The following is a 16098-nucleotide window of genomic DNA, read 5'->3' as shown; positions in this document are numbered from 1 at the left end:
TCTTATACTTCAGGGCTCAAAAATAGCGCACATTGCTTTGCCATGTATGCCACATAGGTTCAAGTCCAAGCCCCACCACACTGAAGGACATTTCAGTGCTGTGATTTCTTCCCTTTGTTCTGCAAAAATCAGCCAGGAGTAGGGAAGCCTTGGAGACAACAGAAACAACAAAACAAAAACAAAAAACCAAACCCGGGAGTCCGGAGGTAGCAGAGCGGGTTAAGCATACATGGCGCGAAGTGCAAGAACCAGCTTAAGGATTCCCCAGCTCCCCACCTGCAGGGGAGTCGCTTCACAGATGGTGAAGCAGGTCTGCAGGTGTCTATCTTTCTCTCCTTTTCTGTCTACCCCTCTTCTCTCCATTTCTCTCTGTCCTATCCAACAACGACGATATCAATAACAACAACAATAACTACAACAATAAAAAAAAGGGCAACAAAAAGGGAAAATAAATATAAAAAATTAAAAAAAACCCAAACCATTACATATACACATATTCTTAGTGGAAGGGGGAATAGCTTAGTGGTTGACATAACAAACTTTCATGCCTAAGGCATCTGAGGTCCCAAGTTTAATCCTAGCAACACAATTGACCAGAGCTGAGTAGGACTCTGGTAAAAAAAAAAAAAAAAGAAAATTACTTTCCACAAGTAGCTCAGCTTTGGGTTGCTTTTAACCATGATATGTTTAAATGAATAAATACAGCTTAGCTTTTGTAATTCCATACTCCTAAACTTTACATCTCTCTGACATGCTGTGGTTCCTCCAGCCAGGGGGTTTCCTTATTGTCCTACAACATCTGGTCCAGTCTACAAAAGTGGACCCATCTTCCCATTTCCCCACAGGAACTTCTCCCCATGCACTAAACTGAACCTTTTTTTTTTTTTTTAATAACTAAAGCATTGCTCAGTTCTGGTTTATGGTGGTGCAAGGGATTGAACCTGGGATTTTTGGAGCCTCAGGCATGAGAATGTCTTTGCATAACCATTATGCTATTTACCCTCTAAACTGAACCTTTTCTAGAATGTACATTTTCCAAAATAATCTTCCTGTGTCTTCTGAAAATGTTTCACATCACTCAGAGTTCCTAAAAACAGTATGTACTTTAATTACTCTCAGCATATAGGCTATTTTACTGTGGTATGTCTATTCCCAAATACACTGTGTTCTGGGCAGGCATTTCCTACTTTGGGGCCATCATACAAAAGTGTTCGAGTTTTCACTGCACCTGGATAATTTTCTGCTTAATGTCACATGGTTCATTCATCAAGTAGGTTAATGGAGTATGAAGAGCTCTCTAGTTAGACTGCAAAGTCAAAGTCAAGGCTGTCACAGACCAGTTATAGGACCTTCAGTAATTAACTTCTCTGTGCCTACTACTTCATCTAAACAATGGGAAAAATAATAGTAGCTTCTTGTTTTAATAATATTTATTTATTTATTCCCTTTTGTTGCCCTTGTTGTTTTTTTGTTGTAGTTATTATTGTTGTCATCATTGTTGGATAGGACAAAGAGAAATGAAGAGAGGAGGGGAAGACAGAGAGGGGAGAGAAAGACAGACACCTGCAGACCTGCTTCACCACTTGTGAAGTGACTCCTGCAGGTGGGGAGCTGGGGGCTGGAACTGGGCTCCTTACACCAGTCCTTGCGCTTTGTGCCACCTGCGCTTAACCCACTGCGCTACCGCCCGACTCCCTAATGGTAGCTTCTTAATAGGGCTACTGGGAGGTTTAAGCAACAGATGTAAGAGGTTAAAACAGTGCCTGACCACTATTTTAGCCACTATTCTAGTGGTCTTTATTATCTAAAAGTTACTTAATCAAGTCTTTCAGTCACCAAAATGGAGAGTGGATAGGAACTAGTACTTTAAGAGTCCTGAACTAACCACAACTCTGATGCAGTAGCCATCAAAGCAAGTGGACACTGATGCAAAGATACAGACATGAGTACAAGGATTTCAGTTGCATTATTCCTTAAAAGAGAAAGATAAAGCAAATACAGCACACTAAATGTACATTTAAACTTAGAGATGGACTCATATTGTTATATTCTCAGTGTTTTTGTATTTGCTCAAAATATTACTGACGAAGACTTTCAAAAGTTTAAAAGCAATCTTAAAACTATGTTAGAGAACTGGACTTTTGAAAGCATGAGGTCCTGTCCCTGGCATCACATGTATCACAGTGATGCTCTGATTCTCTTTCTTATGGTGATGAATACATAAATAAAAAAGTGAGGAAGGAAGGAAAGAATTAAGAGAGAAAGAGGGGAAGGAAAGAAATTTGAGGTTCTCCCCCACACCTAAGGACATCTAACCTTTGACAAAGGGGCTCAGACTATTAAATGGGGAAAGCAGAGTCTCTTCAACAAATGGTGTTGGAAACAATGGATTGAAACATGCAGAAGAATGAAACTGAACACTGTATTTCACACCAAATACAAAAGTAAATTCCACGTGGATCAAGGACTTGGATGTTAGACCACAAACTATCAGATACTTAGAGGAGAATATTAGCAGAACTCTTTTCCGCATAAATTTTAAAAACATCTTCAATGAAAAGAATCCAATTACAAAGAAGACTAAGGCAAGTAGAAACCTATGGGACTACATCAAATTAAAAAGCTTCTTCACAGCAAAAGAAACCACTACCCAAACCAAGAGACCCCTCACAGAATGGGAGATCTTTACATGCCATATATCAGACAAGAGGCTAATAACCAAAATATATAAAGAGCTTGCCAAACTCAACAACAAGACAACAAATAACCCCATCCAAAAATGGGGGGAGGACATGGACAGAATAGATCCAAAAGGCCGAGAAACACATGAAAAAATGCTCCAAGTCTCTGATTGTCAGAGAAATGCAAATAAAGACAATAATGAGATACCATTTCACTCCTGTGAGAATGTCATATATCAGAAAAGGTAACAGCAGCAAATGCTGGAGAGGGTGTGGGGTCAAAGGAACCCTCCTGCACTGCTGGTGGGAATGTCAATTGGTCCAACCTCTGTGGAGAACAGTCTGGAGAACTCTCACAAGGCTAGAAATGGACCTACCCTATGACCCTGCAATTCCTCTCCTGGGGATATATCCTAAGAAACCCAACACACCCATCCAAAAAGATCTGTGTACACATATGTTCTTGGCAGCACAATTTGTAATAGCCAAAACCTGGAAGCAACCCAGGTGTCCAACAACAGATGAGTGGCTGAGCAAGTTGTGGTATATATACACAATAGAATACTACTCAGCTGTAAAAAATGGTGACTTCACCGTTTTCAGCTGATTTTGGATGGACCTTGAAAAATTCATGTTGAGTGAAATAAGTCAGAAACAGAAGGATGAATATGGGATGATCTCACTCTCAGGCAGAAGTTGAAAAACAAAAAGAAAACAGAAGTAGAACCTGAAAGGGAATTGGCGTATTGCACCAAAGTAAAAGACTCTGGGGTGGGTGGGTAGGGAGAATACAGGTCCAAGAAAGATTCAGAGGACCTAGTGGGGGTTGTATTGTTATATGGGAAACTGGGGAATGTTAAGCATGTACAAACTATTGTACTTACTGTTGAATGTAAAACATTAATTCCCCAATAATAAAAAAAAAGAAATTTGAGGTTCTGAAATGACAAAGGCCATACCAGAAGTACTGTTCAATCTTGGATACTAGGCTTGAAATGAAAAGAGAGCAGGTTAGTAAGTGACCTGGAAAGAGAGTAGCATATAAAGAAAAGCCAGAGGAAGGATTTGGCTCATGTCAGTATTCTTAGAGAGATTATGAAAGCCCAGAAGATATTTCAAGTGCTACATTACATTAGAGTCTGTGGCTCTAGAAGGGGAACAAAGAACTTAAGTTCAGTTTACTATAAGGTGACACTGGGGACACCAAAATTGTCTGGTGAAGGAGCAGGTAGTCTCCAGAAGCAGTGGTGACTATTTTAAGTCACATCTCCTTAGAAGAGTTTAGTAATTGGTGTATGTCATTCTTCCTCCCTATAACTCCTGCCTCCCCCCCAAAAAAAAAACCCCACACAAGTGTACAAATAATATCAACATTTGTAGGAAAGCTATAAATAAGAGCTCTCAGTAAGAATTTCTAGGTAAGGGGGCCAGGCGGTAGCGCAGCGGGTTAAGCGCACGTAGTGTGAAGTGCAAAGACCGGCATAAGGATCCCGGTTCAAGCCCCTGGCTCTCCACCTGCAGGTGAGACACTTCACAAACCGTGAAGCAGGTCTGCAGGTGTCTTTCTCTCCCCCTCTCGTCTTCTAGTCCTTTCTCCATTTCTCTGTCCTATCCAACAATGACAGCAATAACAATAATAATAACCACAACAATGACAAAACAAAGGCACCAAAAGGGAAAAAATAGCCTCCAGAATCAGTAGATTAGTGCACTGAGCCCCAGAAATAACCCTAGAGACAAAAAAAATATTTCTAGATAAAAAGTAGTGTTGAGCAGCAAGGCACAGCAGTGTAAAACTTTGGATATGTATCAGGCTAATCCCTTTCCTATTCTCTGAAGCTATTTTCCCTTCAGTTACTTTCTGTATGGCACTGACTACAGTCTGCCATATTTAAGCTTATCTTGGTTTTTGCTTTTACTAGAGCACTGCTCAACTCTGGTTTGTGATGGTGCTGAGGACTGAACCTAGGAGCTCAGAGCATGTGCTGGGGGGGGGGGGGGGGGCATAAGTCATTTAGATAACCTTTATGCTGCCTCCCCAGCCCACATTTATCTTGTGTAACTCAACTGTGGTCTATTTCAGCAGATCCAAGGACACAACAGGGAGAGATGGGAGGGGACTGAAAGAGTAGAGGGAAATGACAATTTATAGGTAAGTGAGGTGTGATTACACATAGTTTGGGCAGATATAAAACTATATACCTGTGACAAATCTTACAAATATTTCCTCAATCACTATTTTACTAATTTGTTCATTTATTTATTTTACTAAAGGGCTGCTCAGTCCTGGCTTATAGTGAGACTGGGGATTTAAGCTGAGACCTTTGCTGCCTCAGGCATGAAAAAAATTTTATGTGACCACAGCTATCTCCCCAGACCACTCATTTATTTTTTTTAAAGTTTTATCTTATCAAAATAACTACAGATTTCTTCATTTTTAAAATATTTATTTTGAATAGACAAAGAAATTAAGAGAGAAAGGAGAGGTAGACACACCTGCAGCACTATGGGGGGGGCTTGAACCTGGGTCCTTATGCATAGCCACAGGTTTCTTATTTTACTTTACTTTTTTTTTTTTTTACCAGAGCACTGCTCAGCTCTGGCTTATGGTGGTACAGGGGACTGAACCTGGTTGTTTGGAGGCCCAGACATGAGAGTCTCTAACCATTATGTTATCTACCCCTGCCCACATTTCTGTTTTCCACTTAACAATTCAACCCCTTGCCTACACCACAGGTTTCTTTAGTGCAGGGCATCCACCTTTGGTTCACTAGGTCACTAAAGATATAAACAAGACCCTATTTTTCAGATGGATAGAAACCCAAAATCAAATACAGAGTCCTAAATCTGAAAGGTACACAGACACTATACAGAAATGACAATACAAGACTATGGGACTGATAGGTGGAAGGACCAGAAAGGTCTGGGATGGCAACATAATGGTTGTCAAGAGACTTTTCTGCCTAATGCTACACAGTAAACTAGATAAAAGCAGTGCTTTGGTAGAAACTAACAAGCAGCTAGGAAGAAAACTGATACTTCATTGACCTGACAAGATAGGGAGCTCTTGAAGTGTTTCACCAACACATATGCCATTTTTTTTCGAAGCTGTAGCCAGTCTAATGCCTGGCATAGAAAAGGTGTTCAAGAAATCTGCTGAAAAGCACAGAGGTGACACTGGAGTTAGACCTGCCATGACACAAAAGGGAACAAGGTTTTTCAGATGAATAATTAGGGTGCTTTTTCACTAAGCAAAGAATGAGTGTGACTGTTTTATTTCTGTTTGGGGGTAAAAGATTAAGAGCTTTGGTTGCAATTCATTAATATTGGTGTAATGCTTTTTTTTCCCACCAGAGCACTGTTCAGCTCTGGTTCATGTGGTGTGGGGGACTGAACCTGGGCCTCAGGCATGACAGTCTGTTTGCATACCCATTATGCTATCTACCCTACACACACACACTTTTTTTTTTTTTTAAACACCAGGGCTGTTCTGGAGCTCTGTGTCAGCACTTTGAATGCACTTTGCTCCTAGTGGCCATCCTTCCCTTTTTTTCCTTTTATTTTTTATTTGATATGAGAGACAGAAATTGCAGGAGGAGGAGTATAAAGAGGAAGAAAGGTTGATACCCGCATCACTACAGGTGTGTGTGTGTGGGGGGCGTCTCGAACCTGTGTCCTTGAGCGTGGTAATGTGTGCATTCAACTGGGTGGGATAACGCAGTAACAACAGTCTCATGCTAAGCTCCACAGTCCTAGGTTCAATTCCCAGCACTGCCAGAAGAGTTGAACAGTGGCTCTGCTGTGTTTCTCCTTAAGATAACTATAAAAAGCTCTTTAAAAGGGGGATGGGGGGGCAGGGTTAAAGAATAGGAAAGCTATCAGGGGAGGGAACAGGATATGGAGTTCCGGTGGCGGGAGTTGAGTGTAACTGTACCTCTCTTATCCTATGGTCTTGTCAGTGTTTCCATTTTATAAATAGTAATAAAAAAAAGAATTTACTGCCAAAATGTGTAATGAGGGGAAAAAAAAAGGGGGGGTGGGGAGACAGACAGCACAGTAGGTATGCAGAGACTCACATGCCTGAGACTCTGTTAAGTTCCAGGTTCAATCCCCAGCACCACCATAAGCCTAAGCTGGGCAGTGCTCTGGTGTGTGTGTGTGGGGGGGGGGGGTGGTAAAAGAAACTGAGCCCCCACATAAAGGCTGCGGGGATGAGGCAGATGGAATAGGAAGAATGAATCCGAGTTCTGGCTTCCGGGCAACTAGGTGGATAGACAGATCGTTGGATGGATATTGGATAGACAAATCACCAGCCCTGACCTGGGGGAACATAGAAACAAAACAAAACAAAACAAAACACCGAAGGCAGAAAGGTCTGACAGATCCAAATAGCGGAAGTCGCCCCGGCTGATAGAGCAGGGGGTGCGGTGACTGCAAAGCCAGGGGGGGGGGGGGGGGGGATAAGGCTGCAGTTTAGGGGGCATACAAAGCTCAGGATGTCCACACTCTCAGATCCTCTCGCACTTGGCCGATCGTCTCCGCGCGGCAGCCCCAGCGGAAGAGCACTGGGGCAGCCCGGGCGCCGGAGGGGGTCTTGGGGAGACCCTGGATGACGGGCCCGCCCCGCCGGCCGGATGCAGGATGCTCGGCCTACCTGGTTCATCTTGGGTACCATCTTCCGCCGGCCCCTCATCTGGAAGCGCAGCAGGTTGTAGAATTCCTCAGGGCGCCGCAGGCACTTGACGAACTCCATGTCCGCGAAAGGGTCTCCGCTTAGGCAGCGCTCACCTACGACACCGGCTACACCCGCCGGTCCGAGGAAGAAGATGCGCTGGGGCGGGGCCAAGACGTCGCCACGCCCTCCGTCACGCCCACGGCTCTCGAGCCCGCTTCTCCCGGGCTCGCGGAGTGGACTGACGGACGCCGATTGGCCTGGGCACTCGCACCAGGAAGACGCCAGCCAATCGCCAGCAGGACACGCCTGGCGTGACTCCCGCAACATCGGCACTCATTGGAGAATGAGAAAAAGGCAAGAGAGCTGCATTGGCTCGCTTCTGGAGGGCGGGTCGAACGCGGGTAGCACTACCCACGTGCGCACCCGCACACCTGAGCGACCACAGAGAGCCCCCGGGTTATACGGCAGAAGTGTGGTCATGTGGACCTGTCGCCTGTTTGCCAGGGCTTTCATGTGACTCAGGCGTGGCGAAGTTTCAGCACTTCTGCGTGATACGACTCACTGCCCACTCTCCTGACCTGGGACTACCTGGCCCAGCAGCCTGGCTCGCACCTTCCCCCAGGTCCCTTTCGACCCTTCCCGCGGCAGTCATGCGCGCCTAGGATTTCAGCCAGCCTCTTGCAGTGTTCAAAGTTCAATGTTAGGTCCCACTTCGCCCCATCCACCCCGCCTACGTTCCCCTCCCATCCCCACTTGAAGATTTCTATCACCTATGAGTGGCGACTGTGGGAACTGTCTTCATCCTCTCTTACACCAGCCTCAGCAGCGCCTATCCCGTGCTCTCCAGTCTTTTTACAGCAATAGCCAGGGATCTTTTCAAACTTGCTCATTCAGAGCACTACCCCAGAACACTGCACTGTCTTTCCATGTCACACGTTAAAGACGGAAGCTCCAGAATGGCTTCACACTCTCTACACTCCATGGTTTCCTAAAACAATTACTCTTTAACCCAGTTCAAAAAAGATAAGTACAGCAGTGTCTCTTAGCTTCCATCCTATTTTTCTTTCTTCCTTTCTTTCTTTCATTCCCAGAGCACTGCTAAACTCTGGCTCATAGGAGTGCTGCAGGGACTTTGGAGCCTCAGGTATGAGAGTCTCTCTGCATAACCATTAACGCTGTCCCAGTTCCACGATCTCCTTCACTTCCAGTAATTCTTTGTTGAAACCTTTCTTTCAACACCTTGACTGACCAGTTTTATACTCTAATCCACCTCTTTCCCCACTTAAAAAAAATTTTTTTTTAGTCTGGCACATGAAATACCAGGGATCAAACTCAGAATTGCATGCTTAATAGTGCATCACTTTAAGCCACCTTCCTGTTGATTAACATTTTGTGGAATATACTGTACTATGGCTGGGGACAGATGATGGGGGAAGGGGGCTTTGAAAAAGAAATAATTAAAATGTTTTTTAATTTTTTTAAAATTATCTTTATTTATTTCATAGAGACAACCAGAAATTGAGAGGGAAGGGAGTAATAGGGAGAAAGACACCTGCAACACTGCTTCACCACTTCAGGTGGGAACTGGAGGGTCAAACCCCTGTCCATCTGCATTGTAACATGTGCACTCAACCAGGTGCACCACCACCTGGTCCTGCATGAATTTTTTTTTTTCTGTAGCTGGAGCTATAATAGTTTGTAAGTAATCACCATTTCATAAATCTAACTGTGTTAGCCTTAGTGAGGTTTTTTTTAATTTAATTTATTTTTAAAAATTATTTATTGGGGAATTAATTTTTTAAATTTATTTCTTTATTGGGGAATTAATGTTTTACATTCAACAGTAAATACAATAGTTTGTACATGCATAACATTCCCCAGATTCCCATTTAACAATACAACCCCCACTATGTCATTTATCATCCTTCATGGACCTGTATTCTCCCCACCCACCCACCCCAGAGTCTTTTACTTTGGTGTGATACGCCAATTCCATTTCAGGTTCTACTTGTGTTTTCTTTTCTGATCTTGTTTTTCAACTTCTGCCCAAGAGTGAGATCATCCCATATTCATCCTTCTGTTTCTGACTTATTTCACTCAACATGAATTTTTCAAGGTCCATCCAAGATCAGCTGAAAATGGTGAAGTCACCATTTTTTATAGCTGAGTAGTATTCCATTGTGTATATATACCACAACTTGCTCAGCCACTCATCTGTTGTTGGACACCTGGGTTGCTTCCAGGTTTTGGCTATTACAAATTGTGCTGCCAAGAACATATGTGTACACAGATCTTTTTGGATGGATGTGTTGGGTTCCTTAGGATATATCCCCAGGAGGGGAATTGCAGGGTCATAGGGTAGGTCCATTTCTAGCCTTGTGAGAGTTCTCCAGACTGTTCTCCACAGAGGTTGGACCAATTGATATTCCCACCAGCAGTGCAGGAGGGTTCCTTTGACCCCACACCCTCTCCAGCATTTGCTGCTGTTACCTTTTCTGATGTGTGACATTCTCACAGGAGTGAAGTGATATCTCATTGTTGTCTTGATTTGCATTTCTCTGACAATCAGAGACTTGGAGCATTTTTTCATGTGTTTCTCGGCCTTTTGGATCTCTTCTGTGGTGAATATTCTGTCCAAGTCCTCCCCCCATTTTTGGATGGGGTTATTTGTTGTCTTGTTGTTGAGTCTGGCAAGCTCTTTATATATGTTGGTTATTAAACTCTTATCTGATGTATGACATGTAAAGATCTCCCATTCTGTGAGGGGTCTCTTGGTTTGGGTAGTAGTTTCTTTTGCTGTGCAGAAGCTTTTTAATTTGATAGTCCCATAGGTTTCTACTTGCCTTAGTCTGCTTTGTAATTGGATTCATTTCATTGAAGATGTCTTTAAAATTTATGCGGAAAAGAGTTCTGCCAATATTTTCCTCTAAGTATCTGATAGTTTCTGGTCTAACATCCAAGTCCTTGATCCACTTGGAATTTACTTTTGTATTTGGTGAAATACAGTAGTTCAGTTTCATTCTTTTGCATGTTTCAATCCATTGGTTTTTTTTTTGTTTTTTTTTTTTACCAGAGCACTGTTCAGCTCTGGCTTATGGTGGTGTGGGGGATTGAACCTGGGATTTTTAGAGCCTCAGGCATGAGAGTCTGTTTGCATAACTGTTATGCTATCTACCCTCCGTGGTTTTTTATTATTATTATTTATTTAAGAAAGGAGACATTAACAAAACCGTAGGATAGGAGGGGTACAACTCCACACAATTCTCACCACCAGATCTCCATATCCCATCCCCTCCCCTGAAAGCTTTCCCATTCTCTATCCCTCTGGGAGTATGGACCCAGAGTCTTTGTGGGTTGCAGAAAGTGGAAGGTCTGGCTTCTGTAATTGCTTCCTCGCTGAACATGGACGTTGACTGGTCGAATCCATACTCCCAGCCTGTCTCTCTCTTTCCCTAGTAGGGTGGGTCTCTGGGGAAGCAGAGCTCCAGGACACATTGGTGGGGTCATCTGTCCAGGGAAGTCTGGTTGGCATCATGCTGGCATCCAGAACCTGGTGGCTGAAAAGAGAATTAGCATACAAAGCCAAACAAATTGTTGAACAATCAAGGACCTAAAGGCTGGAATAGTGCAGATGAAGTGTTGGGGGGTACTCACTGCAGACTCTTGTGTACTTCTGCTTTCAAATATATATTTTTCCCTGGTTTATGGACATGTGTGAACATATGCTCTACCTCAGGGAACCTGGTCTATATCTTGCTTTGGGGACTTTACTGGGGAGTGGACCACCTGGAAGGGAATTAGAGAATACTATGAAAGGAAAGGTCTCACTTGAGTAATGAAGCTGAAGGGTTGTCATTCCACACCTGAAGTCTCTGGACAGAGTATGAAGTGAAGCATGCTGGGGTGGCACTCATTGCGTTGATTGGGTTGCGATAGGCAGATGAAATATTATTTGATATGGATTGAGAGAAGCATGCACAGGAAAGTGGGCACCACCCTAAGGTTCCAGGACTGGGGGAAATATAGGCTCTATAGTGGAAATGTGAGGTTCCTGCTGTCTTAGAGTTCAAGAAGACAATGGATTGTTATTGTTATCACATTATTTGGTAATTGGGTTAACTTTGAAAAGTCTCTTTGTTAGGGTTTGCTGTATAATACCCAGCATCTTGTATATAGCTGTGCTACCAGTTGCTTCTGTTCTCCCTGGTCTAGACTTTTGAGAGAGTCAACATATCAAAGACTCAGCCTATGTATTAAAAAGACCCGGAGAAAGACAGACACTTGCAGACCTGCTTCACTGCTTGTGAAGCAACCCCCATTCAGGTGGGGAGCCGGGGGCTCAAACTGGCATCCTTTTGCTGGACCTTAAACTTCTTACTATGTGCACTTAGCCGGGTGTGCCACAATGCAACCCCCTCCTTTTTATTTCTATCAACAGATGAGAAGAAAAAAAAATTAACAAAGTGGGGAGGGAACAGGTGGTGGCACACCTGGTTAAGCGTGCACAAGGATCCAGGTTCAAGCCCCTGGTCCCCACCTGCAGGGCGAAAGCTTCAGGAGTGGTGAATTAAGGCTGCAGTTGTCTGTCTCTTTCTCTATCTATCTTTCCCTCCCTTCTCAATTTCTCTATGCCTCTATATAATAAATAAATACAAATAATAAAAAAAAAAAGAGGGAGCTGGGCGGTAGCACAGCGGGTTAAACGCAGGTGGCGCAAAGTGCAAAGACCAGCGTAAGGATCCTGGTTCGAGTCCCCGGCTACCCACCTGCAGGGGAGTCATTTCACAAGGAGTGAAGCAGGTCTGCAGGTGTCTGTCTTCCCCTCCTCTCTCCATTTCTCTCTGTCCTATCAAACAATGATGACATCAGTAACAACAACAACAATAAAACAACAAGGGCAACAAAAGGGAATAAATAAAAAAAATTAAAAGAAAAGAAAAGAAGGGAAAGAAAGAGAAATGGGTGGTGCAAGGGATAAGCATTGGACTCTCATGCATGAGGTCCCACCTTCAATCCCCAGTCAGGACATGTGTCAGAGAGATGTCTAGTTCTTTCTCTTTATCCTTCTATCTTTCTCAGCAATGAGTTAAACTCTAAAAGGAAAAAGAAATGGTCACCAGAAGCCATGATGCAGGTACCAAGCCCCAGTCAACCCTGGTGTCAATAAAAATAAACATATCAATAAAAGCAGGGCTTGGAATACAGCAAAATGGTCATGCAAAAAGACCCAGTGTGTGTTTTAAAAAGTTCTAGACATATGATCAATTTTTCTACCCTCCCCCTTACCACAGGGTTATTTTGGTGCCCTACTCCAGTTTTTTTTTTTTTAATAATTTATTTCTTTATTGGGGAATTAATATTTTACATTCAACAGTAAATACAATAGTTTGTACACGCATAACATTCCCCAGATTCCCATTTAACAATACAACCCCCACTATGTCATTCATCATCTTTCATGGACCTGTATTCTCCCCAAACACCCACCCCAGAGTCTTTTACTTTGGTGTAATACTCCAATTGTATTTCAGGTTCGACTTGTGTTTTCCTTTCTAATCTTGTTTTTCAACTTCGGCCTGAGAGTGAGATCATCCCATATTCATCCTTCTGTTTCTCAATTATTTCACTCAACATGAATTTTTTAAGGTCCATCCAAGATCGGCCGAAAACGGTGAAGTCACCATTTTTTACAGCTGAGTAGTATTCCATTGTGTATATATACCACAACTTGCTCAGCCACTCATCTGTTATTGGACACCTGGGTTGCTTCCAGGTTTTGGCTATTACAAATTGTGCTGCCAAGAACATATGTGTACATAGATCTTTTTTGGATGGATGTGTTGGGTTCCTTAGGATATATCCCCAGGAGGGGAATTGCAGGGTCATAGGGTAGGTACATTTCTAGCCTTGTGAGAGTTCTCCAGACTGTTCTCCACAGAGGCTGGACCAATTGACATTCCCACCAGCAGTGCAGGAGGGTTCCTTTGACCCCACACCCTCTCCAGCATTTGCTGCTGTTACCTTTTCTGATGTATGACATTCTCACAGGAGTGAAGTGATATCTCATTGTTGTCTTGATTTGCATTTCTCTGAAAATCAGAGACTTGGAGCATTTTTTCATGTGTTTCTCGGCCTTTTGGGTCTCTTTGCTGGTGAATATTCTGTCCGAGTCCTCCCCCCATTTTTGGATGGGGTTATTTGTTGTCTTGTTGTTGAGTCTGGCAAGCTCTTTATATATGTTGGTTATTAAACTCTTATCTGATGTATGACATGTAAAGATCTTCTCCCATTCTGTGAGGGGTCTCTTGGTTTGGGTAGTGGTTTCTTTTGCTGTGAAGAAGCTTTTTAATTTGATGTAGTCCCATAGGTTTATACTTGCCTTAGTCTTCCTTGTAATTGGATTCGTTTCATTGAAAATGTCTTTAAAATTTATGCGGAAAAAAGTTCTGCCAATATTTTCCTCTAAGTATCTGATAGTTTCTGGTCTAACATCCAAGTCCTTGATCCACTTGGAATTTACTTTTGTATTTGGTGAAATACAGTGATTCAGTTTCATTCTTCTGCATGTTTCAAGCCATTGTTTCCAACACCATTTGTTGAAGAGACTCTGCTTTCCCCATGTAATAGTCTGGGCCCCTTTGTCAAAGATTAGATGTCCATACATGTGGGGCCTCATTTCTGGGCTCTCAATTCTATTCCACTGGTCAGTGTGTCTGTTCATGTTCCAGTACCAAGCAGTTTTGATGACAATGGTCCTATAATACAGTTTGAGATCTGGGAGTGTGATGCCTCCGGTTCTGTTCTTTTTTCTCAAGATTGTTTTGGCAATTCTAGGTCTTTTCTGGTTCCAGATAAACATTTGTAGCATTTTTCCTATTCTCCTAAAAAATGTGCTTGGGATCTTGATGGGGATAGCATTAAATTTGTAGATGGCTCTGGGTAATATATTCATTTTGATGATGTTAATTCTTCCAACCCATGAACATGGAATATCTTTCCACTTCTTTGTGTCTTTTTCAATTTCTTTGAGTAGTGACTCATAATTTTCAGTATACAAGTCTTTCACTTCTTTGGTTAGGTTTACTCCTAGATATTTTATTGTTTTTGTTGCTATAGAAAAAGGAACTGATTTCTGGATTTCAATTTCTTCTAACTTAGTGTTTGCATAGAGGAATGCCACTGACTTTTGAATGTTAATTTTGTAGCCTGACACCTTACTATATTGCCTGATGATTTCCAAAAGCTTCTTGCTGGATTCCTTAGGTTTTTCCATGTATACTGATAGTCATCTGCAAATAAGGAGAGTTTGACTTCTTCTCTTCCAATCTGTATGCCTTTAATTCCTTGCTCCTGCCTGATTGTTATGGCAAGAACTTCCAACACTATGTTGAATAGTAATGGTGATAGTGGGCAGCCCTGTCTAGTACCTGATCTGAGTGGAAATGCTTCCAGTTTTTCACCATTGAGTATGATGTTGGCTGTAGGTTTGCTATATATAGACTCCACTAGCTTCAGGAATTTTCCATCTACTCCCATGTTTTATAGTATTTTGATCATAAAGGGATGTTGTATTTTGTCAAAGGCTTTCTCTGCATCTATTGATATGACCATGTGGTTTTTGGTCTTGCTTTTGTTGATGTGGTGGATCACATTGATTGATTTACATATATTAAACCAACCTTGCATGCCTGGGATAAACCCCACTTGGTCATGATGAACAATCTTTTTGATATACTGCTGTATCCGGTTGGCTAGAATTTTGTTCAATATTTTCGCATCTATGTTCATCAGAGATATTGGTCTGTAGTTTTCTTTTTTGGTTGTGTCCCTGTCTGCTTTTGGTATCAGGGTGATGTTGGTTTCATAGAAGCTGGCAGGGAGTATTCCAGTGTCTTCAATCTTCTGGAAGACTTTTAAAAGTAGAGGTATTAGTTCTTCTTTGAAAGTTTTGTAGAATTCATTTGTAAAACCATCTGGTCCAGGACTTTTATTTTGGGGAAGATTTTTGATAACTGTTTCAATTTCATTAGCTGTGATGGGCCTGTTCATGTTATCCACTTCCTCTTTACTTAGTTTTGGAAGTTGGTAGGTATCTAGGAAATCATTCATTTCTTCCACGTTCTCTAGCTTGGTGGCATATAGTTGTTCATAGAAGCCTCGCATGATATGTTGAATTTCTGCAGTGTCTGTTGTGATATCTCCTCTTTCATTTACTATCCGATTTATTTGGGTCTTCTCCCTTTTTTGTTTTGTGAGTCTGGCTAAAGGCTTGTCGATTTTGTTTACTCTTTCGAAGAACCAACATTTACTTTCATTGATCTTTTGTATGGTTTTCCTATTCTCAATGTTATTTATTTCTGCCCTAACTTTAGTGATTTCTGTCCTTCTGGTTGCTTTAGGATTCCTTTGTTGTTCTTCTTCTAGGTCTTTAAGATGTGCAATCAGGCTGCTTATTTGTGCCTTTTCTTGTTTCCTTTTTTTTTTCTTTTTTCTTTTTTTTTTTAATTTAAGAAAGGATTAATTAACAAAACCATAGGGTAGGAGGGGTACAACTCCACACAATTCCCACCGCCCAATCTCCATATCCCACCCCCTCCCCCCTTTTCTTGTTTCCTAATGTGTGCTTGTATAGCTATGAACTTCCCTCTTAGGACTGCTTTAGCTGTGTCCCAAATATTTTGAGAGCTTGTGTCTTCATTTTCATTGAACTCTCGAAACATTTTGATTTCTTCCTTGATTTCC

General features: G+C 42.2%; 1 protein-coding gene across 1 annotated transcript in view; it reads right to left on the bottom strand.

Moving 5' to 3' along the window:
* The window catches only part of FDFT1 (farnesyl-diphosphate farnesyltransferase 1), a 45384-nt gene extending 37874 nt beyond the window's left edge, over positions 1–7510 (bottom strand). Inside the window, exon 1 of the mRNA XM_007517225.3 lies at positions 7336–7510. Coding sequence (XP_007517287.1) covers positions 7336–7434 — 99 coding nt within the window. The 5' untranslated portion in view covers positions 7435–7510. The remainder of the gene's footprint in view (positions 1–7335) is intronic.
* Between the last annotated feature and the right edge of the window lie 8588 nt (positions 7511–16098).

This window comes from Erinaceus europaeus, chromosome 2, assembly GCF_950295315.1.
Source record: "Erinaceus europaeus chromosome 2, mEriEur2.1, whole genome shotgun sequence".
In the NCBI taxonomy this organism is placed as follows: domain Eukaryota; kingdom Metazoa; phylum Chordata; class Mammalia; order Eulipotyphla; family Erinaceidae; genus Erinaceus; species Erinaceus europaeus.
The sequence above is the reverse complement of the archived record's forward strand: the minus strand, read 5'-3'. Positions and strand labels throughout refer to the sequence as shown.